The sequence below is a fragment of the Glandiceps talaboti genome, chromosome 18 (assembly GCF_964340395.1).
Source record: "Glandiceps talaboti chromosome 18, keGlaTala1.1, whole genome shotgun sequence".
Taxonomy (NCBI): domain Eukaryota; kingdom Metazoa; phylum Hemichordata; class Enteropneusta; family Spengelidae; genus Glandiceps; species Glandiceps talaboti.
The window spans coordinates 8,405,320-8,433,187 of NC_135566.1; the positions used below are offsets into that span (position 1 = coordinate 8,405,320).

Genomic DNA, 27,868 nt, shown 5'->3' on the forward strand with positions numbered 1-27,868 from the left:
TGTGATGACCATTCTTACATACATTTCAATGATATTTTTTCTATGTGTCTTTGATTTCAGTCAACAACGACACAACAAATTGTGGCGAAGTAAATCTGAAACCAATCTAAAAGAAAGCGATCGCGATCGCCAAGGTTCGGACGGTGATCTCCCGCCATTTGTGCCAGATGGTTTACTAACCACCGATGATTTACGTGAAATGATGTTGTCGCCTCGACCGAAATCGTGGTCACCAGACGATGCCATGGCCAACCAGTTATTAGGCTCTATGGATGAGATCTCCTCAGATGTGGTCATGCCACAAGATGATTGGAGTGATAGACACTTCACTGAACCAAGTGAATTTGTGCCAAGTGGAGAACTGGAAGATATGGAGTCAGAGCAGGAAACTGGTACAGTGAATACAGTCAAGACATTTGAAATGCCAACAGAGGAAATGCAAGTTGATCATGTTGAAGCAAACTATGCTAGTGCCGATGAACCTTTGAAAAGTCCTATAATGATTGTCGTTACACCGTCAGATGAAGGAACGGAAAAACTAACCTTTGAGGATGTGCTATCTAATTTTCAAGCAAGTGAAAAAAGTGGTGAGAATAGGAATGAATCTGTAGATGAAAGTGAAATACTGCCAGACGTTGAAACGACAGAAGTGAAAGCTACAACAGACATTGTTGTTGAAGCAGATGAAGCTATAAATACAGATCTCTGTGGTGAGTCGTCACAGGAAACAGACAGAACAGGACAGGTTGTCACTTCTATGGATCTTAGATCAAATGCAGATGCAGCAACAGAGACTGTATGTGAACGTAATCTTTCATCTGAGAAATCAGAAACTGAATCTGTGAAGGAGCTGGTTCAAGTAGAATTAAATGATATTGGTCCGTCGGGACAAATTGTGAGTGAAATCGCTGTCATTGACAAATCATCGTGGACATGTGTGAAAAGGGAACTAAAAGAACCCCCACCTACAGAGGTGCCAATGGAAGAGGGAGGTTGTGTAGATGGGGAACACGAAGAAAGTGATCAAGAGCAGGATATAACTGATACAGGGAATGGATGTGAACCAACCAATGATGTTGAGGCTATATCAACTTATGTGAAAGAATCCATACCTTGGAATCCTGGCACTGTACAGAGACAAAAACTTGAACTTGAAGAAAAACTGAAAGGAAAATTACAAGAGCATGAAAAGAGACATTCTGGTGGGTCACAGGAAAGTTCTAGAGAAAGCAGTGGTAGTAGTAGTAGATCTTCCCCTCATTGTAGCTTAGAGGACCTCAGAACAGTAGAAATCATTGAGAAAGAGAGAGAACCAGAGGAGAATGTTGCTCAGGAGGAAAGTGTTGCCATGGAAACAACAGATGCTGATGATGTTCCTGAGGAGAATAAAAATCATTCTGTTGATGATGGATGTAGTCAAGCAGTCCCTGAACCAGGAACGGTCAAAAGGACTATGGAAATATTCCATAAAATTGAAATGGACACTAAGGAAAAGAGACGGAGCAGAAGTTCATCACATGGAAAGAGTAGCCATTCAAGTTTTAGTTCTAGCAAAAGCTCCAGAACAAACTCTTTTGAAGATGTGCCATCTACAGTAAAAGACGAGTCTTCCAAAGTTGACGATGAAGATAGTGAAGGACAAGATAGCGATGTCTTAGTTGACAAAGTTGATGAAGAAGTTGAAGAAGCATCTCAAGAAGTTGACAGTGACGAAGACAAAAATAATGGAAGACATTTTGTGATCGCGGGTGAAGAGATTGATTACGAACCTGGCTACGTGAAGAAATTCAAAGAGGATTTTGAGCAAAAGCTAGGAGAGCCCGAGGGAAAGGAAAAAATTACTTCTCCTGTAGAAGAATGTAAAGACTTTGTTAAGGAAACTAGTAATGTTGTACAGAAAGATGTCATTTTTAAAGAAGCAGGAGAAAATACCAGGAAAGAAACGGATGATGGAAAAGTAATGGAGATTGAAGAGATTTGTTATGGAAATGGGAAGGAGAAACCTGGAAGTGGAAAACAGAGTCCAGTAGAGGAGAATATTCCAGATAAAATACAAGGTAAGCCCAATTTTTCTTTGATGTTACTGTCGCTGGTATAATTATGTTATTCCCCAATATTTTTCTTCATTCAGCCAGAAAATACTCGTGACCTAAGGATGTTGTCAAAGCCCCCTTAGGTCACTCATATTTTCATTGGCTGAAGGAAGGAAAAGATTGTGGAATAATATCTAATTGTCACTTTGTACACATTTTGAAACGAAATACCACAACTTGATTGTGTGATGCATTGTCTGCTGTACTTAACAAAGTATTTTTTCTATTTGTACTAGTTGAAAGCCATGATATAACAGACATGGCATGTAGAGAAAACACTGATACTACAGAATTAACTAGTACAGATAGCACGGCTATAGTCAGGACTTACTATAAAGAAGAAACCATAGATTGGCCTGTTGGTACAGTGAAACAACAAAGAGAAGCTATTGAAGGCAAAACTACCAAAGATGTCAGTAAAATGGAAGGTAAGTTGATATCGATAACATTTCTATGAAGTGTCTTTAATTTTACGAGAATGAATGTTCAATGACTCTGGGTACATAATAGAAAATGAAAATTTCTTCTCACAGTCAAAGCATTCTTTAGGTGAATTCCAACAATAGGTGTTTCATCAACAATATCAGGGGTGTATTACAATTTACAGTGGGCTGTTATCGCCTTATAATATGTTTAATTTTGTACAAAATAGTCAATACTATTACATATGTACCAGAGATTACTTGCACTGGTGCACATGCAAACTAGTGGTATTTACACTGCAGTGAAATAACGAAACATTATTGCATACCTGTATGCAAATTATATGCAAATGAGGATGCGATCATTCACTACACATGAAATCGTGTGATTGTGCTGTATGAGTTTTATGACTTTTACAGAAATTTGTTGTTTCAGATAAAAGGATATAATGATAACAGAACCCCGTGGCATGTGAGTGCTAGTGTGGGTACTAGGTGGGTATTTGCATGAGTGCTTGCAGTGTTTTCTGCTGCACTTTCACTCGCTACACTCATGAAAGTATGGGTGCAGAGAACACTGCAAGCACTCATTCAAATACCCCAGAGTACACCACACTAGCACTCACATGCCATTGGGTTCTGTCATATACTAACATCTATGATGTTGGAAAATATCCTGATTTATGGGGAACACATTCAAAAACAGAAAATGTTCCATTGAGGGAGTAAATCATTTCAAACAATTCAAAATAGTTTGCCCTTCCTTCTCAATGGCTTCCTGCCACACTGCAAGAAATCAAATGAACATTAATTTTATGACGTGCCAAAGTGGTCAAACACTATTTCAGGTGACAAGAATGAACTTTACTCTTATTTCAAGATTTCAAATCTAGTGAAGAGCTCAAAATAGTACGATATATATAAACCGAGAGTCTGTTTTATTATCTCTGTAATAGAACCAGAAGAACTGCAGCATGAATGGGTCAAAGAAGGTAAACTGACTGTGGAAGAATTGAAGACGATACGTGATTTGGGTAAAGTGATGCTTGGTAAGCCAGAAGAGAAAACTGATGAGATAGATGAAGATGTAACAGAAACAGATGACTCATCGCCTCAACTAGGTATGCACTGTTAGTTTTACCCTGACAGCGTTTTTTTGATCTTACTAAAATTCTATCTCAAGTCCTCAAGCATTTAACTAGTTTCCTAAGCAATGCAACAGAGGGTTCTACTTAAAGTGGCCATATGGATGAGGAGTTGATATTTATTTTGGATTTTTAATTCACAAATGATTTTATCATGGCTTCCTACTTGGAAAATCAAAGTGAGACATCATATGCTAAGTCCTTGTTTGCAAATCAATACATTGCAAAAGATTAGTAAATGTGTAAAATCTTTGTTATTGTACGTACAATAGCGAACTTGTAATCCAGACTGAGCATGCTCAGACGCAAAGGACTATGGGGTTATCTGTGGTTATCGTAATACCTAATGTGGAGCTACCGATGAAATAAACCTCCCACACTGGTCAGGGTAAATATGAATTGATCATTCGTGGTTATAAACAATTTAACAATATTGTTTACAATACTAATTGATTAGTATTTATAACCACATTTCCCATGATGCAACATTCAACATGGCGGGTTTGCAAGTTCCCTATTGTAAACTGTAAGATGTGAAATGCATTTGTCCCAGCAATATTCATCATAACATGTGATTGATACAAATTGAATTTTGACTGCTGTTTTCACAGGTATGACTCACAGCTGCAGTGATGAAAATCTTAACCCTCAGGCACTACCACCATGTAACTCAGTCAAGGAGAAAGCTAGACAGTTAGAACTGACCGGTACTTTCACTCTACCAGACATGAAGAAATCTGCTTCCATTGCTAAGATGTCCGATGAATTAGTGTCTCCTGACGTAGTATCCCTACCAGAATTTCCAGACTCGGAGCCAGAAAATGACCCAGAAGGAGTACAACTCACGGATGATTTACAATCCGGTCTTTGCAATCAAGATGGAACAGTGAAAGGTCTCGTTGGAATATTCAACAGACATTCTGCGTGTTTAGAATCAGAAAAAAAGGAGGAAAGTGTCGAAAGTCCGACTCAAGACATTCCAGGGGCAAGTCAAGAGAAAGAAAGAGATGAACTACAAAAGGAGTGTGATAATAATGACAGTACTACCTCACAGGGTAAACAAACAGATAGTCAGGTAGACTTACAAAGTGACGCAAGTCTGTCAACAACAACAACAACAACAACATTAATCAGTACTAGCTCTAGTGCCAATGTTCCCAGTTGTGTAAGAAGCACTGGATATATAGACACCGACCATTCAGAGGCTACCACCTCATCTATAACTCAACCAAGAGAACTGATAGGTGCAGAGGATTCACTCACATCAAAGTCAAGTCGTAAAGTCCGAATGCAACATGGTAAATCACATCCACTCAGTAAATTGAACCCTAAACGTACTAATAATCCATTCTATAACACTATGTGATAACTAGATGAAACTAAAACTGGACTTAGTGTTAAAAACTCTCCCTTTTTACAACGGTGTGTCATAGACAAAATTTCTTTTCAGTCATACAATCACTAACCTCTTTACAACTATGTGATACACAATAATTTTAACGTGATTCATCACAGTCTCTATTACGTAGTATGTGAGTGATATGATAGAGAAAACTTCAACTCAGTTTCATCAGTACCCTTTGTGCAACTATGTGATAGACAATAACTTTGAATAATTCATTGTCACAGTCCCTATCAGTGTGTGTGTGTTTGATAGACAAAACTTCATGCTAAATTCCAGTGTTACAACTCTTTAACCGGCAAAGCTAAGACTAGACTTATCCTAGATCCTGACAATGCCCTTTTTTTTGAAACTGTGTGTGATGGACAAAAGTTCAACTCAGTTTCATCGGTACAAACCCTTATATACAATGGCAAAACTAAAACTCGACTTATCCTAAATTGCCTCGTTTGAAACTGTTTGCGATAGACAAAACTTCAACTCAATTTCATTGTCACAATTTCTTTGTTGCAACTGTGTGAGAGACAAAATTTCAACTCCATTTTAGTTTTACTGTCCCTTCTTATAACTCTGTAATAGCACAGCTTTAACATAATTTCGTCCATCCAATTCCATTTCTTACAACTATGTTTGATAGGCAAAGTTTCAACTCAACTTTATCCATACAATCCCTTTTACAACTCTGTATCGTAAAGAAAATTTCAACTCAATTTCGTCCATATTGTTATTTGTCAAAGGTTAATACCTCCCCCTCCTCTCCCCAAAATTCCCCACCCCTCCCTTCCCCTACCCTATAGGATTGAGACAGTTTGGCATTCGTAGATTCATGGAAACAAAATTACCAATTTGGATCAGATTATTCTCAGTAACAAACTTGAAGAACAAAACTGAGAAGTTGAGGAAACCTTTAAGAGTCTCATGAAGTAATCATGTTTTGGAGAAGTTGAAGGCTTGAACACATTTAGCAACTACATTGCAATGTGCAAAAGTCAACATGTAAATCTGTATATGTCAAACTGTATCATTAGAAGCGATACGAACAACATATTTTTAGCCAAAGTCAAGTTTTCAAAAATCAAAAGAATCTATTTTTGGGGAGAGATATCTTAATACTACCAATCAATAATCAATCAATTTATGACAATATTTCATAAAACATCTCAATTAGTACAATCAGTTAATCAATCAATCAAATTTGTGATATTTCTCAATCATTTTCACGAACCCATATATTATTATAATAAACCCAATATTTTGAGGAGACTGATGTTATAGATAGAATTTCAGTAACAAGTCACCTATTATTTTGAAACGGACATATGATATTTTTTTAATGTGGACAGTGCTATATTTTTGTTTACTACGTGTTTAGAAGTGTGTACAATCATAGCAATATATGACTACGTATTCAACATTACATGCCGGTCATAGTAAACCTGTCCCTGAATCAGTACACCTCCACAGACTGAAAAAATACACAGTCACCATCAATCCAATTCTGCTCCAAATGCAAAGATCCATCGGTAGAAACAAACAGTAATTGTCAAGTTATTTTAATGATTTGTTTTCTGTAACTCTATGTAATTACACCCTATATATAGGGTATCAGGCTTTAATGACTTGGTTTCTGTAACTCTATGTAATTACACCCACAATATAGGGTGTCAGGCTTTAATGACTTGGTTTCTGTAACTCTATGTAATTACACCCTATATCATAGGGTATCAGGCATGAAAGGGTTAACGCTAGTAAATACCAGACTTATCTGTGCTAAAACATAAAATCCTGTAATAATGTTACTATCTGATGCAGTAATTTCAACTCCAGGTGATGTTTTCATTTCAATATGCAAATTTTAGAGTAAGTTCAGCCTGTGATTGGGTAGTTTATATTTTCTAATTTACATATACAAATATGTATTATATCTGGAGTATACAAGTTGTATATTGTGTTTATGTGATTGAATAATCTATGGAATTTAAACATTTATAAGGTGACTTTATAGCATATTGGCATTCAATTTTTTTACTCATTTTTTGCCAAAAGTTCAATATCAAAGAGAATCAGACGCGTTTGAATTGTAATATCCTAAATAAGAGTGGTGTTGTTTGTGTTGGTCTTTCAAGATAGCTAGCTATAAAAAAAAGCGACAGTGGCCAACTAAAAAGGTGTGTAATATAAACTTGAGTGTTGTATATATTTTTGTATTTCATCTAAAGATTTTGTTATATCTGTCGTGTAAAACTTTGTTCTATGTGTGTGTGCAAATCTGCTGCATATAAATATTGACCATCTTTATTGCGAAATATTTTGCAGTGAGTTAGCCAGCCTCTTCAGTCTATTTAGCAGTGAGTTGACCAGCCTCTTCAGTCTATTTTATCAGGGAGTTAACCAGATTCTTCAGTTTGATATTTAGCAGTGAGTTGACCAGTCTCTTTTATATAAAATGTTTTAGCAGTGAGTTGACCAGGCTCATTTCTGAAAATCTTTAAGCAATTAGTTGAGGGGTCCCCTTTTGTACAAAATACTTACTTGTTCTTTTTTTGCAAACTATTCAGCAATGAGCTGAGGAGTCCCATTTAAACTAGATATTTAGCAGTTAGTTGGATGACCTGTTTGTATACTATTTAACAGTGAACTGAGTAGGTCCTCTTGAACAGTATGTGCTTCGGAAAATAAAAATCATAAACTTTTGCTGTTAATACTTCAAGAAAACTCCAAACCATTTCAGTAAAAAATCAAGGAAAGACAAATGAGGGGTCCCTGTACAAATGTTTGAAATAGAGGTCAAAATGAATATCAAAATTATGTCATTTTAGAATCCAATATGGCCGCCATCCAATATGGCCATAGAATCCAATATGGCTGCCGAATACTGTGATCCCCTGTCATACTACCGACACCTTCAGTATGGAATACTTAGAACTAAGTTAACAATATCTTTTAGAACAAGATATTTATAGGGTTTACTCCCAACTACACAGTCCTTGAAGGACTTGGAATTGTAAATTACTTTTTGAGTTTGAAAGTCTTTGGAAAATTTGATTACTCCTGTAAATTGACAATTTATTAATTGCGTGGTCACTTTTATCAACAATAATGTCCAAACTAATCAATGAAAATTTAAGATAAAATGTGAAAGCATGAGATGTAATGTACAGGTGTTAGAGGACTGTAGTATGTGTAGTAAATTTACCTACATAATTTACTGTACAACCCTTGTGGAAATGACATTGACCCGGAAAATGCTTCAAATTTTCAGTGAGTTAAGGTGTATGAACCCTGCATTTAACAGGAAGTTGAGTAGCCTTCAGTACAGATATTTCTGTCACTGCGAACATGTAAATACGAGAGAGAAGAAATTTCGGTGAGGGACAAAGGTAAAATACTGGATCTGATATTTTGGAATTTAGACACTTATTTTCACATTCATGCATTACAAGGCAAATTTTTGTTTAATTCAGAGCAAAGAAATCACACAGCTCAATGAATACAAGGAGTAAGAGTTAGGAACCAAAAAGTGGTATGCCATGGTCGATTTAATGTGTGTATGTTTTTGTTGTATTCTTTCTGTTGTAACCAGGTATTTGCAGCTTTTAGATAACTGCCATTTTTTTGAAAGCAAAAATGTGTGTACATGCATTTGAAAATTTACATAACATTTCTTGTGGTACTTTTGTTTTCAGAGTGTAAAATTACATGTAATCAGGTGTGTTGATTGTGGATATAAAATATCAGATTTTGTAGCGTTAGTGTGTGTGCAGTGTTGTCATGGTTTCTGAGGGTTGTCGTTTTTGTATAAATTTCTTGCGTCTGCAGTCATCTTGTACTTTTTACCCGGGAAAGAAAGATTTTTGAATTATATAAGGCTACTAAAACTAATTTTGGAAGTGACGATTTTTTAAAAACAGTCCCTAAAATTGTATTTTATAGTATTGTCATATTAAAGCTGCACTGGCTGCAACTGGAATGGTTTTTTTTGAAACTGTGTTGTTAGATATAATCTGAGACCATTAATTGATTTACTTGTCATATCGTACACCCAACATAGTATAAAATCATTTGAGGGTAACCATATTTGAGTAGCAGTACACATATGGTACAATAAATCCAGTCAAATTGATTTTTAGGTCCACACCCTAAAATCAGTGTCACCCCAGTGTGATAAGGACTCCAATCTTATTACTTTACTACTTACAGACTGTAAGATACGTCGTGCCGTTCCGCCTTCACCGGCCTCCTCTCACCCGACTATATCACCCTGGGAGGGGTTGACCGATGTGTGAGGGCGCCCTGTCATGGCATACCTTACAGACTATTCTACTTATAGACCTCTGATTTAATTATTGATATTTTCAGTGAATATGCTGTTGGTTGTCTGATCAAAAACTAATACTTCAGTTACAGCTGGTGCAGCTTTAAAACAGACATGTCTTTATTGATATTTAGAAATCATCATTAGTGTATGTTTCGTTGTCATGGTATATGTAACAATGTCAAACCACCTTCACAAATGTCAGTATTCACAGGAACATTCAATTCTCATTACCTTAAATAGAATTTGACTCCCAAAGTGCGCCGTAGGAAAAACAATGAAAAGTTTTTTGGGTTCCATGATTTCCACACTACACCATAAATTACTACAGGTGCACCTGTAGTCAACCTTCTTGTTCTACTTTGACCCTCTTGCATGATGTAAAATGCTATTACAGGTACCAAGAATTCAAACTAATGATAGCTTTGTGATATTGTACTGTGAAGAGTTGCCAGGCAAAATGATACTACTTCAGAATGGTCATATATACCTTTGAACGAAACTACAATATCTAAAAGATATACTTACCCCGTTATATATATTACAAATTATATGTACTGGTGTTATTATTACAAGTACTATTTTTATCCACCTTTTTACAAATTTACGAAAGACACTATTATTCCTGATTGAAATTTGCTAAGACAATTAATGAGACGTGTTATAACTCGGTATCGAACACATCTTAGAACTGAACCTTATCTTTGTAAATTTTTACTATTAGACTACTTATCAAGAAAGGTCCTGGTACACCCCAATGGGAGATATACAGGTCTGGTTACGTTTTAGTAATTTAAGGGTGGGTACATTGTCCTTCAAGCGAGATAGCCCACACTGCATATTGGATGTTATTTTGTATATATACAATGACAGCACTGGCTTGTGGCTTTTACTAAAAGATTTTTGTATGCAAACTTGTGCTTACAAATGCTGTATTTACTGTTATATTGAATTCAGGAAAATAAAGTATTGGTCTTTATGCTATGTAATATTATGCTATGTGGTGTGTTATTATTTACTAAGTATGTCTATGGTAAGTATGTATAAACATTCACTGTAGTGTGTGTATGTATGTATGTATGTATGTATGTATGTATGTATGTATGTATGTATGTATGTATGTGTGTGTGTATGTATGTATGTACGTATGTATGTATGTGTGTATGTATGTATGTATGTATGTATGTATGTATACATATTTATGTATGTATGTGTGTGTGTATGTATGTATGTATGTATGTATGTATGTATGTACATATTTATGTATGTATGTGTGTGTGTGTATGTATGTATGTATGTATGTATGTATGTATGTATGTATATATGCGTGTGTCCCAGGGCATGTGCATGTGCTTCCGATAACCTGACCAACCCTAGTTTAACCCCCGACCCTGACCCTAAACATTATTTTTTGCATGCAAAAAGGTAAGAATTTACCTTTATTTTTGTTTTCACCTTCATGCCTAGTCCTGCTTGCAGATGGTGCACGGGTCTATATTACTGACACAACCCTAAAGAATAGGAGGGACAATTGTCATGTTCTCAGACCCCCTACTTGAATAACTTCCATCATGTAAGAAATGCTCTGTTCATGAGCAAGTGTTGTTGCCACTGACATGACTATCGATGTTGTCGACAGTCCCGACACCTGCTTAGTCTTGCCAGAGAGGGCGCTGTTACACATAATATTAAGGGCAGGCACAAATAAAAAAATAAATTATTTTGATGTCGGAGCTGAAAATTTAGATTGGCCAGGTAATGGGAACTGGAAAAACAAGCCTTCATTCAAAGACAGCCCTCCCCAAGACATATCCCCCCCCCCCCCCCCCACTTCTGTGTTGCATTGTGTAAGATGATTAGCATTTGCCAATTTTAACATGGAAATGTTTTGTTGGACTGTCCAGGGATGCAAATGTTTGCAGTGTATCAATAAATCTACAAAAAATCACACTTGATGTAGAAAGTTTCAGATTCTTTTTTTATCACATATATGTGAATTTATTGTATAAATTTAGCACTACACAAGTACATACACACATATAAGTAAAAAACTTCACTAAAATTTAATTTGTAAAAGACAGACAAAGTTCTTGTACATGATGATGTTAGATATAAAGAATGTATGCATATCTCTGGACATAGTTTCCTATCCTGTCTATATATATGAGGACTATACGCAAAGAAGTCCATCTGAAAGAAAACAAAAACATCACAACCTGACAAGGACCAAGTATTATTGTTTATGGTTTGTAAATTTTTACCATACAAATTTCTGTTTTTAGACTTCACAATCTGTTCAAGAAGAATGCCCTAATATAATAGGGAACTTGCAAACCCGCCATCTTGAATATCCTAAATATTGCATCATGGGAAATGTGATGATAACTATGACTCAGTCACTATTATAAACAGTATTGTTACATTGTAACCAAATCAAATCTAGTCACGGTTACCCTGACCACTGTAGGCGGTTTATTCTATCGATAGCTCCACATTAGGTATTGCATTAACTACAGATAATCCCATAGTCCTTTGCAACTGAGCCTGCTCAGTCAGGATTGCAAGTTCCCATTCATATTTCACACAGCTTTTCGTTATTCACATCAGATTTGAATGACATTGGACTGGATTGTTCAATAAGTTTTTGACAATGCTTGGCTGTATAAGGCTTTACATACAAATCATCTTTGTTGGGGTAGGACTATCTAACTGCTCAGTGATAATCACTTTTGCTGCTGGTAAGTCCCCTTAACTGCTCAAAGATAATCATCTTTCCTGGCATAAAAGGGGAACATCACTCCAGGAAATAGATATATTTCCATAAACTTTAGGTTTTTGAGAGTCATTTCATGATTGAACAGCACATAAATTTGCATGATTGACAGAAAAAACACTAATTAAAACTCGTTTTCACCTCTACCATTCTCACAATGGCCCACCATTGCATCATGGGACTTAACATGACTTAAAATGACTCTCCAGAACTTCAATTCCTGGAGTGGTGTTCCCCTTTAAGATTACGTAACTACTCAAAACATGTACCACTTTAGCTGGGGTAAAGACCCCCTAATTACTCAAAAATAAATCATTTTTTGCTGAAAGAGAGATTTAAGTACTCAAAGAATGTAAACAGTTTGAGGAAGTCTGATCTCATGAATCTTGTAATGCACTGATGCATCATGGACAAATCTATTTTTTCAAAAAATAAAAAAAAACATACACTAAAAAAAAAATGAACAAAACGAAAAATATTCAATACTGACAGACCCGACTTTTTTCCTGTGCATAATCCCACACTTATAGTAACTGACTTTCACATGGTACGTTTTCACATCTACGAAGAGTCCTTTGGAAGTACAAAATATCAACACATACAATATCTATATTTGAATACTTGATATAGGGTCTAAAGACCCAAAACACTTATCATTTTGATTAGAGACATAACTATACTTCTCTGGATCACTAGCACAAGGTAAAATTACTTACCAAACCATAAACTTATGTTTTAGTCACCTTCTACAATTGTTTTTGGAGATCATACTTTGAGAAACTCTCAACTTCCTGTGTCGTAAAATATACCTACGACTCCATTTTACAGAAGTTGAGAAAGGGTAGTTGAGAAAGACTGAGAAACTGTCGTTGAGGGCACCATTTCAATTCAATCACACCTGATAAACTTGTATACAATAAGTGCAAATTCTGGATAAAAATGGTTTGTGATTCGTTAGCTAGACTGTCTACATCACTGGCACTGTGTCTGTGCTAATTCTTGTAGTTGACAAGAGCTGGTGCAGTCAAAACACCAGTGATGTAGACATTCTAGCTAAGGGATCACAAATAATTTTTTATCCTGAATTCACCCCATGACGGGGAACAATTGACTTCATAAGCAAGACTGGAAATTTTGTTGTTGAGGGCGCCCTTTGATTAACCAGACCTACATGTATGGGGAGTACCCACAAAATCTAATCTTTTCAGTCTGGAGAACTAAGTATTGAATTCATAGTCAAGCATTTTTTTTTTGTTTTTAAACAAAACACATTTGAAAATTTTGCATAAATGAATATGTTATCAAAATAATTACCAGGTTGAACCAGATTTGATTTGCCTGATATTGAAGTTGTGTGGCAGTGAGGAGTTCATGTACTTGGGTGAATAAATCAAATAAATTGATTATCATATTTAAGGATATTCTTCATAGTTCAAAAAAAGGAAGAGAACTAGTATCAAACTGTGAACTTTTGAAACAGGTTTCTCCTAATCTCTCAACAGTTTTTTTTTTTTTAATGGTTACCATGGCAACACGACAGCATTCTATGCGGGTTGTTCCATGCTTTGTTCTTTCTGTTGCTGATTCTGTGCTTCTAATCGCCATGGTGGAAAGTCAGCTTTCTCATCGCCTTCTTCTTTCTCCTGGATAGATACAATTTTTTACAATAAAAATCAAGAACAGGTACTTCTAAAAAACTGACTTGTCAATTGTCGGTCATTACAGTATTTTGTGACCAAATCTTGATTTTTTTCAAACAAGATTTTAAACACATCCGAATATACTCTTTAGGTAAGTCGGTGATAAAATTCAGTTCAAAGAAGACATTGATGGGCTCTGACATAAAAATATGTTCAGACACAGAAGAAATAAACTGACGGTTGTCTAAAACTGTAAGTATCTGTATGTTTTGATAAAAGCAATTAAGAGATGTCCCAAATAGCAATGCCTGATTTACATTCAGGCTGATTAGTTGCGCCAGTGATTCTAGTCAGTCAGTAAAAATTGAGTTCAAAAATAACTGCAGTATTACTCCTCACTAAAATTTCCCACAAGATGGCTGAGAGAGCAGAAACACCTGCAGTTGCCAGTAGGTGATCAGAGAGATGCACATTAGGCGTGGTGTCTGCTATTTCTGCATAAAAGTGGTTTGTGGTTTGCAATTTGGAGTGGGAGTAAGATTGTGTGATGCATCATGTCATTCCACCCTTCTCTTTACTGACTGACAGGGGTAGGCTGATGGGGGTGCTCGGACACAACAAGTGTGCTTGTTGCCTTTTGTTTCTTGCTTCTTTTATTGAGGTAGAACACAATCTACTAACTGGGATGTTGGACTAGTTTTGTATTTCAGTGGGCTTCATCAAAGGACAAGCATTCCATTAGAATGATAATGATAATGATGATAATAAAAATGGTTTAAATTCTAACCTCTGTCTGATCTGGTTCTTGATAGAAATACATCTCTAGTAATTCATGTGCTGCTTGTTGTATGTTGCTATCACTGTGATACTCCAAGGCCTCCAGACTATCAACACCTTCATGTTCCTTGAATACCTCACTGCCCTGCACAGAATTGGACAAGAAGTCATTGATATCAATATTTAATATTTTGATTATCTGATCTTTTCCCCACAGCCTTGTAGGATTAGGTTTAAAATTTGAGCACAACAAAGTAAAGGTTGTCAGCAAATCTATTGAAAATGTTGGTCTAAAGCAAAAGAATGATCCAATGTAGTCCCCATGGCTACACTAATAAGATAGTACTCATCTGAAACTGGGGATTTACACATTGGGGTACACAGGGGTACACAGAGGTACACAGGGGTATGCAGGGGTATACAGAGGTACATACAGATACACAGAGGTACACAGGGATACACAAGGGCACACAGGGATACACAGAGATACACAGAGATACACAGAGGTATACAGAGGTACATAGGGATACACAGAGGTACATTGGGTTACACAAGGGTACACAGGGATACACAATTACACAGACGTAAGACAGTAGCAGTGCTTATACTTGTGTATCAGTCAGGTAATTATAAAATATTTATCAAACTTGTTCTTTTAGGCTACAGTCCTGAAAATCTGAAAACCAACTATGAACCACAAAATATGACTTTAACGATGACTAAGTTTGTTTATGAAGTAGAACGAGTAACTTTGTACTTACAGCATTTGTCATTCTGAGTAACATTTCTGAAAACCACAGTGCTTCCATCACCATTTCTGGGTCATGTGACTTGAGCATGGCGATAACATGAGGAAACACTTCCTGTTTTATCAGGCCTTCACAGTATTTCTCTCCGTGGTGGGCAAGATTACACAAACACAATGCTGCCTGCAACGAAATCAACACCAGGCCATAACATCTCAGAGTTTTCGGTAAAAGTGACTCTCTCTAAGTCTCTTTATATTTTAAAGGGGAATGCTAGTCCAGGAAATATGTGTACTTTCATAAACTTTCACTTCTGGAGAATCATTACACGATTTCACATCACATAAATTTTGCGTGAATGAAACATCAAATTAAACCTCTATTTCATCTCCATTGTTCTCACACTGGGACACCATTGCATCATGGGACTTAGCAGACATAACATATTTATTAGATGTACACTGAATATTCATAGCTATTTATTTAAAGTGACCGCAGTTGTAAGAGGCAGTTGGTTTAACCACTTGGCCATGACAACCTATATTTAAATTCTAAACAGAATCCTCATCCTTATATGGTAATTATGCTAATCGTATCATTAGTTTGTTGACTTCTTCTTACCTCTTTCTTAATATCAAAAGTGGAATGCAGAAGTTGGATCATTTTCTGAGGTAAGCCCATGTCAATCAGAGTTTGACACACACTCTCAACACCTGGATGGTACAGAAACGATGATTTAAATATTAAATGTAGAATCAAAACTACACAAACTAGTATTAGTATAGTAATACCATAACTAGGCAAAGCCCACAAGCTTGCGCAGGGTAGATTCATTTGTGACCGGCTGCCTGGGCTGCCTCACGATGATATTGTAGATAGCACCCTCCGCATGGACAATGCACGTACATTGTAGTATATAGAATGCGCATGTGTAGTCATTGCACCACAATGCATCCTTGGGTAAAACCACCACAAAAAACATTGCATAGTATATATAGGATGCGCATGCGTACTAGTCATTGAGCCGCTACGTGGCTGGTTCGCTGCTGCTGCGTGAGCTATTACACATCAGAGATCTAACAAATATATATATTAACAAATACTAGTACACTTTCTAGAAAGATTTCATTCTCCTTATAACATAACACTTTATACATTTAATTCACAACATCTGAGTGCCCCCCCCCACCCCCCACCACCACCCTGCAGTCAATTTTGAAAGATGTATAATGAGAATGCACTGTACATGAGAGAAAATGAATGATGAAAAGCAGTCAACAATGTGTGGCTAAAACTACCCCTGAAGTTCTAAAAATTAGGTGATCTGAAATAAAGTTAACAATGCTTTGACTTGGTGAGAATGGAACAAAAAAAACTTCTGCAGTGAAATAGTGGGAAATAATTTTTTTTTTCAAAGGTGGCAATAGTACTCAAACATCATGGCCTCCACTTCTTGTGCACAAGTTAATTCTGAACAGTACTCTTTGTAGCAAACTACACAATCTTTCATCTTCCTTAGGATTAACTTTTATGTTTCTGGACCATCCTTTAATCCACAACAAATGTCTTTCTCAATGCATTTACAAAACATTCTGTCCCATTTGACGACCTTTGAACCCACCTGTGACATTACTAATAACCCACAGTGTCTCTTTCTTGACATGGCGATGCTCTTCAGAATCTAAAAATCTTTCCAGAGCTGGAAGCAAAGTGCCATCTTCGGTTGTCTTGACGATATACTCATCCGGACCACTACACATGTTACCAAGACATCGGAGAAGGGGAGTAATCGACTGAAGACAAATGAGACACAACGTATAACAGATATGATTCAAAACATACAATATTTTACATCAATATACATGTAGTAAATAGATATGATAGACAAAAAGAAAGATCTGGAGAAAACATTTCAATTTCATATATGAAGCAAAATGGTTGTGTAAATATTTTATATCTTTTCAATCTCCTACTCATTTTAACTTTATTTTAAAAGATACCGCTACAGACTAACTTTACTTACCATTTCATTCTTCATTTATGATGTGGTTTCTGATTGGACAATGTCACCACTGCCTACCTGGCTTCTGATTGGACAATGTCATCACTGCCTATCTATACATGATATTACATCTGATTGGACAATGTCACCACTGCCTACCTGTAACAAGATGTGCCTTCTGATTGGACAATGTCTCCACTGTCTACCTGGACATGATGTGGCTTCTGATTGGACAATGTCTCCACTGCCTACCTGTATACGATGTGCCTTCTGATTGGACAATGTCACCACTGTCTACCTGTAACAAGATGTGCCTTCTGATTGGACAATGTCACCACTACCTACCTGGCTTCTGATTGGACAATGTCACCTCTGCCTACCTGTACATGATGTGGCTTCTGATTGGACAATGTCACTACTGCCTGGACTAATTTTGGAATGGTTCCAGCAGATACTAACTCATCCTCATGTTCAAGTCTGGAATGAAAACCAAATTAATATTAGAGCTCATAGGACTGTCTGTCAGAAAATAATTCTATACAATATTGGCAGAGAGTAACAATGCCATATACAACATTCATGTGTTATGGAGATAGCACATAACATTCTATTAGGAATAGCAGCATCTATTTCTAAGCAATGCATGGCAGACAAGTTTTGATGTAGCTATTTTATGAATGTGTATGGTATCTTAAATGATGAAGTATATGTTGAGAAAAAGTTACAATGTGGTATAAACTAAACAAGAAAACCCCGTTTTTATCATTGTCACCCACAACACAAAATGCATTAATTAGCAGACACTGTTATTAATAGTTGACTTACTTGGCAGCTAGGTAGGTCAGGACCCAGGCTACCTCTGTCAGGACAGCCATATTGTCTTCTTTGACTTCCATGTGAGACAACAAGTGGGGAACGACACCAGCCTCCAACATAGCACTGCAGGTCAAAGGTCAAATACATTGTATCTGATACTGTTATACAACTTTAATATGATGCATTCTAGACACATTTAGATAGGGGGAAGTGGAAGGGGGGGGGCATATTTCACACGGACTACAACTATTTTACAATGAAATACAGGGGAAAGTAAAACAAATTCATACATTTGCGGGCTGCGGACTATTATGACATCACATGAATATGTAAACAGAGTTGAAATGTATGCTGAATATTTCTACTGACTTGTATTTAGTATTAGATAAAACTTGTGTTCAAACACAAACTTGTGTCACATGCTCTAGTTGGTGGGTCAATCTACTGACAAAGACTGAAGTGTGTAGTCAAAAATTTCAGGTACAAATTTTCAAGTTTGTGTTTTGGACAGAAGTTTCATCCGATACTATGGTTTTAAACCAACACAGATGAATTTTCATTTGTAGTGAAATCATTATACTTCTATTTTGAGTGACTAAAAACAGACATCATTTTCTTCCCAATACGTTCACTTGTCTATATAAAGATTGAAGAATATGTTGCTGCAAATGTACAGCATGGCAATTTTAGTCATAACATTATACTGTTTATTATTACGCACTATAAACATATCATGAATTAAAGATTCCTCATTTAACGTGGACTGACTGCTTGGAAGATTACATTCTAAAACTGAACTGGTTCCTACATAGATTATGTACCTCACTATTACTACAAGTTTCAAACTTTTACACTGCATGGCAACACAATAGAATTCATAATATCCTGCCAGATGATCACATGCCGACCTCCCTGTTTTACGGAGGACAAGGGTGGGAGCAATCCTGTGAGAAATTCATCTTCCTTGTTGACAGATGTTTCTGAGGTCACATTTTCATTTTTTTTTTTAAATCTTTGATTCCTTGTATATTTTTTGTGACCGTCAGTTCTCACCTGGTATCTGCTCCCTGTCCCCTTGCTAAGTTTGACAAAGCAAACGCAGCAGATTGTACAACACTTGGTGTAGAAGACTGTAAAGAAAAAACACACACAAGTTTGAGATTGTCACGGGTTTAACACCAAGTATAATATACAAACTTGTGAAGGGGAGAACAACAGTCAACTCCAAATACAACTACAATGAAATTCACATGACCAGCGTGAAAGGAATAGACACAACTGTGATTTTCAAGATAAACTCAATTGATAAGACCCCTGTATATAAACAATTACACTCTTTGAAAAGTTCAATTAAACAACCAACGTCAAGTGTGATATCTGATAAAAGGAGGTTGTAATATACAATGCCAATATGTAGACTGAGTGAAGTTGACCTTACTGGAAACGCTATTTTTATAGACAATCTTGGAATGCAATGGATTGAACCTTAGACTGAGATTGAACACAAGACATCTATTTTACAACCTCCTGTTATCAGATACCACACTTGGTGTTGATTATTTGAACTGGACTTTCCAAAGAGTATAATTGTTTATATACAGGGGTCTTATCAATTGAATTTGTCTTGAAAATCATTGTTGTGTCTATTCCTTCACACTGGTCATGTGAATTTCATTGTAATTAACTATTAAAGTTCACTGGCAATGCAATGGAAGTAGTCAACTCCAAATTTGACCCCAAGTTCAACTATGATGTTTTGAATATTGGCAACACCAAATACAACTGCCCTTCAATAGCTATGCATTGAAAATAACAACACAAAGAATGGGTATACGGTGGTCATTTCCAGTGCCGAGAAACTAAAGATAGAGTTGTGCCAAATTTGCATTAACAAAAGTGCACACATGAATGCTCTTCCTTCCTTTTTTTACTATGCTACGAAGGCCTGGGAAGAAGCTGGACTTCTGTTTTATTCTGGTTCCGAAATGTGTGGCAGTGACATTGTGGCAGGTGGAATGTTGGGAAAATTACCCCTGTAATAAGTTTACATGTTCTTTACTTCCAAGCAGATAAGGGGTCCTACATCACTTTTTTATAAACACATTGCTACAGTTCTTGTATCTTGTGATGCTAATAATGGGATTCAATTTACAGAATCATCACAAGATTAGGATCAGTGCAAAAATAAATATTAGATATTAGGAGACTTCTTTGGAATGACATTTGTTCACAACAGAGACAGCGCTACACTACAACATTGCATCTCTTTTTTCATTTACAACAGTATTTGTAAACTAAATGTCCAAGTTAGTATCCATAACATACTAGACAACGTTCTTCCAGAAGTGTGAATTTATTTATAGAGATCTTTCTATGTTTACATCAATCTTATAATCTATAGCGTTCAGACCACTAACTCTGTTGATTTTTACCTGCAACAGTTTGACCACTGGTTGTAAAATACCTTGCGACATAAGTGTGTCTCTGGCTTCGTCTGAATCACCAGCCATGTTACCTAACGCCCAGGCTGATTGATCCTGTCAAAAAATGTCAAACATAAAACAGATGTTACGAAAGGTAGAAATTATCAAAAGATGTGACAGATGGTATTGGATACTATACAGCTACATTCCTGGAATATATGTGAGAGAGTAACACCAAGACAAGTCGCTGGCTAACTGAAAACATAATTATGACCATCTTTCAAGGTTGTGCTTAATTTTCTATGGTCAGTACCTTTCTTCAAAGAGTCTGAAGTTTGACTGCATTATCGATTATCCCATTTTATTGTTGCATATTATCATGACTGTAGATTTATTTTTAGTATGCAAACATCAAATTGTCCATACCATGTGACATGAAGTAAGCCAATCACTGAAGTCTGTATGAAAATGATGTGTTATAATGTGTGTTATACTAGATGATAGATGATTGTTCATATTTACCTGTAGTTTGGTGTTTTGTCCACTGAGAAATGTGATCAAATATGGGGCGGCCATTTTGAGTGTTTTCATAGTATGTTCATGTTCAGCACTACCAGCCATATTGGTGATACACCATGCTGCCTGTCTCTGTAAGTCTTCATCATTCCCACTCAGTATCCCTACCAGTCGATCCATGGCATTCTCAACTCTGAAAAGACAAAAACAAATGAACTTAAGCCTTACAGGCATTTATTTGTGTTTTTTCTGGTGTTCAGCCTTATCTGTGGAATAAACAACCATCAGAATTATAGCCAATGCCTTCAGATAGAATTTAAAAACATATTCTCAAGAGCCTTCTGTATGGAATCTCTGAACTAAACTGTAAACTTGATTGACTTGTCCATAACAGTCCCATGTTCTATCAATTCTGCAGTAAATGACTCGACAAACCACTTGTATTTCTAATTAGATTCACAACTCAGAGGGGTTTTAATGAACATCTCCACTTTTTTAAAGGAAAATATAGAAATAATTGTAATCAATTTTAATTCACAACATACCCTAGGAAGGTGTCAATCAGTGCACTATTCTGAGCAAACATCTTTCTCAACTTCTTCAGCTGCTCAAGTCTGTCTGGGTTGGATTTTTGAAATTCTTTGGCCAACTCCACCATCTGTTGAAGAGAGAATAGTTCAAGGGTTGAACAATGTATCGTCATGATTCCTAAGTGCTTATTCCCTTGTGTAAAACATCTCTCATGAATATTCACCGTTCGTGTGCGTGTGTGTGTGTGTGTGTGTGTGTGTGTGTGTGTGTGTGTGTGTGTGTGTGTGTGTTACAATTTACACCTCCACTCACGTTCACATTGATGGTTTAGTGACCACATTGAGATCCAGACTAGTAAATTCATAGTCAGTCTGTAATAATTGGTGGCAGTAAGTGGTACACATATACACAAATTCTTTGCTAATGCTTGTTAAAAGAGATCTAAAGATTTGATAAGTACAAATTACAACACATGGGAATATAGAAAAGATACATGCATCGTTAGTCGTTACTATGACAACTTCACAAACCTGTTCTTCAGTGAATTCATCTTCTTGTTCTTCAGTGACATGGCTGTCATATCGCATACGTTTAGCTGCCAACACTTTCTCTCTTCTCTGCTTTCTCATCTCTGTAACATTAGAAGATTATAAGTCTTTGTAATTTCCATCATCGGCTCAGGTTACAATGCATGATGGGAAAGTGTCTCAAATCACTACAATACATGTTCTTAAGTGGTGATGAGTTCAACTGGCACCAGTCCCTTAGGAGATTCTATTTTGTGTTATATAATATTCAGAGTTTATTCATTTCTATTTTTTTTCATGAAAATATTGTCCTCACTGTTTGTTTAATTTTCTAAGTTTAACTAGTCATCTCCCAAGGTCTGTGTTTACCATTAACCTAGTCTAGTTCCTGACAGCCCGTATTCCGATTTTACGATACGTTATCTTCACAAATTACTGTCTAGTCAATCTCGTTACTCAAGGCGTTAATTGTGGTTCAACCCCATAGTGGGTGACATGCGAATGGCATGTCAGTAGTAATCTATCACTAATTGACAGTCTGTCGTCAATGTTTATTAATATTCATTTGGTACAACTGTTTTCACTATCGCGGTATGACATAACTGATATGATATGCAAATGTCCAACCACGACTCCACCTCCAGTCTGTTTAAACTAAAGATCCTGTGGGGACACAACGACGTCATTGTGTATGCAGCATATGAATGCATATGAATGCAGCTTATGCTGTAGTGGGAGCACAGAATTCTGTGCGAGAGCAACGAGATTGACTAGACGGTAATGATGTGTGAAGATAACATAGTGTAAAATCGGAATACGGTCTGTCAGGAACTAGACTACCATTAACCTGACTGTTTTGTGACCACTTACACAAGTTTCACCCGAAAGAATTATGTGTTTTTAACAAACAGTTTCATTCAAATAAAGAAGCAAGTCTTGAGGAAAGTGAAATATTGCATCGGTGACTAAACAACGTCGATAATGTCTTCTATCAAAAGTTGTCATATAATTTTTTTCCTTCCTAAATTTCGTACAATTTTCTCTATTGTTCAGTTATTCATCAATAACATTATAAACGGATCAATATGTTGAGAGTGGTGATGATGTATACTTCCGTGGATATTTCTTGCAATTGGTTGTTTTTCGTCATTATTTCAATTTCTGTTTTTAATCAAATTGCTACAGTGAAAATGTACCACACTTCAATACTACATTTGTATAGGAGAATATATGTGCGAAACATTCTTGAATTCAACCATGGATGTTATAGTGAACATGATACAATCAAAGACCGCAGTTTCTCCATAGACCCTATCAAAAATTGTAAGGACTTTGATTCAACAAAAATGTTTATATGTTAGTTGAGCATAACAATATTGACAAGGTCACCCAAGGGTCAATATCCTATTTCTGTCACGCTGACCCAATAACGCGTTTTTATAACGTGTGGTAATGTGTACACCTTACAAGAATGCAGAAGAACAAGTTTATTCGAATACTGGCACTGAAATATCATTGCAATGATTGACACGTGAACGTACGCACGATCTGGCGCGAAATAACATGGCTTCAAGGTCATGCCGAGGACAATAACACTTCTCTTCGACTAGCTAACATTACGTTACCTGATTGTTTCACTCGTCTTCTCCCTTTTAATTTCGACGCATCACCTCTGGCACCATGTTTAAATTTTGCTTTGCGATCCATTATACACGTTAATGTGTTTGTTATGCTTTGAAAATGAACCTGAATGGCTAAAGCGTCTCTTTCCGACCAAAGCGTGCTCTCTCAGTGCCAGCCCTCGATCATAAACACACACTTGTTTGTTTTTTTCACAGTGAATGACCTTTGACATATTTCCTGTTCATAATTTCTAATAAAAATATGTTCTTTTTCGTTATTTTGTAACTTTACTGACATTTAGCCTTCCCCCACTTCCTAATAAATTATTTTTGCGACTAATGGTGAATTTTTATAGTTTTTAATGTCAAAAAATGTTATTATTTCTGTCGAATTTCTGTCTGCAAAAAATAAAACCCTTGTACTAGGGAATTATGGGATAAAAACAGCGCTATATTCAACTTGGCTGTGTGTAATTTTAGTGGCAAAAATGGTAAGTTTTATACGAAAAAACATTCTCTCCTGTGTCAGGTGTGTAATTTCGTAAATCACGGAATTCTATCATGTACAAATACCGTAAATTGGTTAAGAAAATAAGATCCTTACGATACGATCGAGACAGTACCAGATTAAAAATGAAATTCATTAGTTTATAAATTATAGCATGGTTTATAGGTTGACATGTTTATTATTATTATATTTTAGTGTTTGTTTTCTCGTATTTCTATTTTTAGCTACAAATTGTGTATTTTTCATATGTAGGTTTGTGCATAATAAGTATACTATAGTACTACTACTACGACTACTACTACTACTACTACTATTACTACTACTACTACTACTACTACTGTGTTCACTCTTACAGTGACAGACATTAACAACACCATTCTTTCACGTTGTAGTCAAAGCGTAAAGGTCTGAGTTTGGAAGAGAAGAGAAGTAGAATGATGGAGATATTCTATGAGAAGGTATTTAATTATCAACTTTTTTGATTTTGCACTGTTTTTGATGTATATACCTCTACCGTGTGTAAAATTCTCTCCAATACTAAGTATAGTAAGTGACACGTCTCTCAATCACACATGACCTACTTGCATGACTATAGTGTACTTAAAATCTGTATTGATTTGTCACTGCACACAACGTTAGTGAGAATCGAATTGTGGACTTACCACATCGTGCAAGCAAGCAGGGCTAGTGTTGGTCTTAGATGGGGATCCAGATTTTCAGATGGAGGCTGATCTAAAGTGAGTTTATTGAACAGATATGGTCTGAAATGGCCTTAATTTTCCTCTCACTTCAAGGTGATCTAAAATTGAGGGATATTTTTCAGCATAGATTGGTCTAAAATTGGGGTCTAGGTCTCAGCACCAGGGGAATGTACAACCCTACCAAACAAGTAGGTGAGTATACCCTTTCCCCACCCCCTCCCAGGGTTTAGTATACTTCAGAAAGTTATCATAAGTTTGACTTTATACCATAGACAATGAGAAGTGAATTTTATATCAGATTTATTCCAAGATACAATCACAGCATAATTTTCATTTATTTCTGTCTTATATTGTAGAAAGATTTTTTCCAGTTGAAAGAATTGGAGAAAATAGGACCCAAGGAGAAAGGAATAAGTAAGTTAGTGATTTAGAAATCCATCTCTTTTTTCCCACAGTATAACCCATGGCTGTTTATCCAGACTTTTGCTGGTAGCTTTCTGTTTTAGTTCAACTAACTAGATTAGTGTCAAGTGAACTATTTCCATGGTCCTCACCAGCACATTTTCTTATTGATGATATTGTCCTTTTGTATTGTTATTATCGTGTGTTTCTGGTGGAAATAAATACAATTCAGCAGTCAGCTGGACATGTCATGACCTTCACCTTTTGTGTCAATGACATATGATAACAGACTGACCTGGATCATAGACCCGCCACCCACCAAACATGTTGGTGAGTGGAGAGTCTATGCCTGGATAAACAACAAAACCCATAATTTAACAGAAATAGAATCTTTATGAAATATTCAAAGTCAAGGAGCAAGTTCAAAGTAGAACAATGTTAATTGTTTTGTTTACACTTCATCATATCACACCTTGTAACCATGTAATTTTGTTCTTGATGACAGCATCTATGTCAGTGAAAGATGTAGTCCAGAGTTTGGTTGATGATGCCATGGTGGATACAGACAAAATTGGTACTTCTATTTATTTCTGGGCATATCCCAGCAAAGCCAGTCAAAATGTAAGTATTCTACTCAAACAATGATCAATTTAATTCACACCCATTCTGACAAACATTAAAAACTCATGAACAAAGAAGTGAAATGGATAATTTAGAGTTTTCACATATTTCTATTTAGTTGATGTTAGACATTCAATGAAATATAAATGTTGAAAATCATTCATACACACTCAAAGAAGACCAACACTCCGGCAATGTATTTCAGAGAGTCAGTTTTGTTTGTTTTTATATCTACAGTGTAAACGCAAAATTGATGACTTGACTAATAGGCTAGAACAGAGTGAGAAAAAAAGGAAGACAACCAGACAATTGATAGAAAATGCCAAGAAAGGGAGAGAAGATACGGTATGTAATTTGTCTTTACTCGCACACAGTCCCTCTATCACAGGAACTGTGACTAGTATATCATTGTCATTGCTATTCTTGGAGACTCGACATACTTTTCATGGTTATAAAAGTTAATACAGTATTTTGCTCCCGTCATGGAAGCTAATGCTATACTAATGTCTGTCTGTCTGTCTGTCTATGTATATATGTATGTATGTATGTATGTATGTATGTATGTATGGATGGATGGGTGGATGGATATGTGTGTGTATGTATGTATACGTCTATATTCAGATTTTTAAAGTGCGGCCTAAGTATTTTATGATACTTATGGGGAGCATTTTAGGTTTCATTCTGGATTTGGCACAATAATGAAAACTATAAAATTCATGTGTTATTGTTGTACCACCAGGATCAGCGAACCAAGTTGTTAAGAGATCTGAAAGAAAAGGAGGAACTCAACACTCAGCTGTGTGCAGAACTTGAGAAATACAGAGAATGTGATCCAGAGGTTTTAAAAGAAATCCAAAATGAAACTGTTACAGCTAAGGAAGCCGTTAACAGATGGACAGGTATGTAAATGTATTGAAACTGTCCTGTAATTGAACATTATGAAAATTGAATTAGTTGCCAAATTTTTTCCAATGCTCTTTGTCAACGTCTTTTATATTAAAAATTACGATTCATGTGAATACTTTCATTCATGTTTAGAGTTCTCAACAAAGTTATTCATCAACCAACAATGCAGTAAAAAAAATGCTGTGACTTTAATGTTATTAATTCAAAATTTGTTCAATTTCTACTTTTTCAGATAATGTATTCTCCATCAAGTCATGGTGCAAGAAGAAATTTGGCTTTGAAGAGAGAGTGATAGATAAACAATTTGGTATTCCTGAGGATTTTGACTACTTGGACTAATACAGTGACTTTCCAATGTTCATGTCAAGCTGAGACCACTGACAAAATCTATTTTGATGACATTCAGTATCATTGACCAATACTTGTGACATCATCATGCTCCGATTGTCGTAATGCAACACAGAGGGCGCTCTCATCACCGATATAATGTGTTTCAGGGCTGTTGAAGGTCATAACTCCATTCTTTGCGTATTCTATCATCAAAACTGAAGTAGGACTCTCATTTGTGTAAATGCTAAGAGACCAAGCATACAAAGAGACTGATCAAACTTTACTTGTAAATTAAGTTTCCCAAGAAGGGGAATATTTATTTCATTGATTAAAAAATTGTGTCTGCACAAATATACACACCAGTAGTGATATTTCAGTGATAGTCTCTCTGTTTGAGAATTTGAAATTTTTACAACTTATTAAAAAGAAAAAGGCAGATAAGACAGCCTCATGGTCTTTGATATCAGTAGCAACTTTACAATGTGTTTGGTTATTTGTTATTAAAAAAACTGAAAAAAAACTGAAATCATTGTTAGTGTTAATTTATTGAGCTGTACAGAGTCTAATATCTATTTACTGTGTTTACCCTGCAAATTTACGCTGTCTTTTGTTAAATTTTCCTGCGAAAGTCTGTTTTGTTTTGGAAATTA

General features: G+C 36.0%; 3 protein-coding genes across 4 annotated transcripts in view; 2 read left to right on the forward strand and 1 right to left on the reverse strand.

The window, feature by feature from the left end:
- The window catches only part of LOC144448877 (uncharacterized), a 49,144-nt gene extending 38,814 nt beyond the window's left edge, over window positions 1-10,330 (forward strand). Inside the window, exons 14-18 of one of the 2 annotated variants that reach the window (XR_013482143.1) lie at window positions 61-2,057; window positions 2,330-2,521; window positions 3,472-3,636; window positions 4,272-6,609; window positions 6,672-10,330. Coding sequence is in view for 1 of the 2 variants with exons in the window: in XM_078139214.1 (XP_077995340.1) it covers window positions 61-2,057; window positions 2,330-2,521; window positions 3,472-3,636; window positions 4,272-5,026 (3,109 nt within the window). In the remaining variant the exon portion in view is untranslated. Of the gene's footprint in view, window positions 1-60; window positions 2,058-2,329; window positions 2,522-3,471; window positions 3,637-4,271 lie in introns of both variants that reach the window. The other variant, XM_078139214.1, reaches the window with a different exon arrangement.
- A 1,065-nt stretch (window positions 10,331-11,395) lies between these two features.
- LOC144448946 (uncharacterized) lies at window positions 11,396-23,936 on the reverse strand. Its single transcript, XM_078139329.1, has 13 exons — window positions 23,754-23,936; window positions 22,132-22,232; window positions 21,616-21,728; window positions 21,077-21,263; window positions 20,564-20,668; window positions 19,185-19,261; window positions 18,141-18,254; window positions 17,696-17,792; window positions 16,935-17,106; window positions 15,935-16,026; window positions 15,329-15,496; window positions 14,578-14,712; window positions 11,396-13,793 (listed from the first exon to the last, which is right to left on the reverse strand). The coding sequence occupies exons 1-13, from the start codon at window positions 23,833-23,835 to the stop codon at window positions 13,695-13,697; spliced, it is 1,542 nt and encodes a 513-aa protein (XP_077995455.1). The 5' UTR covers window positions 23,836-23,936; the 3' UTR covers window positions 11,396-13,694.
- A 257-nt stretch (window positions 23,937-24,193) lies between these two features.
- Window positions 24,194-27,664, forward strand: LOC144449507 (meiotic nuclear division protein 1 homolog). The gene is made up of 7 exons (XM_078140052.1): window positions 24,194-24,241; window positions 24,651-24,716; window positions 25,316-25,373; window positions 25,867-25,982; window positions 26,220-26,327; window positions 26,722-26,881; window positions 27,121-27,664. The coding sequence occupies exons 1-7, from the start codon at window positions 24,239-24,241 to the stop codon at window positions 27,225-27,227; spliced, it is 618 nt and encodes a 205-aa protein (XP_077996178.1). The 5' UTR covers window positions 24,194-24,238; the 3' UTR covers window positions 27,228-27,664.
- Window positions 27,665-27,868: the final 204 nt, after the last annotated feature.

Excerpts from the sequence above, each read along its gene's own strand:
- LOC144448946 (XM_078139329.1), bottom strand. The coding sequence starts at position 23,835 with ATGGATCGCAAAGCAAAATTTAAACATGGTGCCAGAGGTGATGCGTCG. Across the intron at positions 16,027-16,934 it reads GGTTATTAGTAATGTCACAG|GTGTTGAGAGTGTGTGTCAA; the intron begins GTGGGTTCAAAG and ends TGTACCATCCAG. Across the intron at positions 14,713-15,328 it reads TACTCAGAATGACAAATGCT|GGCAGTGAGGTATTCAAGGA; the intron begins GTAAGTACAAAG and ends AATTCTGTGCAG.
- LOC144449507 (XM_078140052.1), top strand. Across the intron at positions 24,717-25,315 it reads TGGAGATATTCTATGAGAAG|AAAGATTTTTTCCAGTTGAA; the intron begins GTATTTAATTAT and ends CTTATATTGTAG. Across the intron at positions 26,328-26,721 it reads AGAAAGGGAGAGAAGATACG|GATCAGCGAACCAAGTTGTT; the intron begins GTATGTAATTTG and ends TTGTACCACCAG.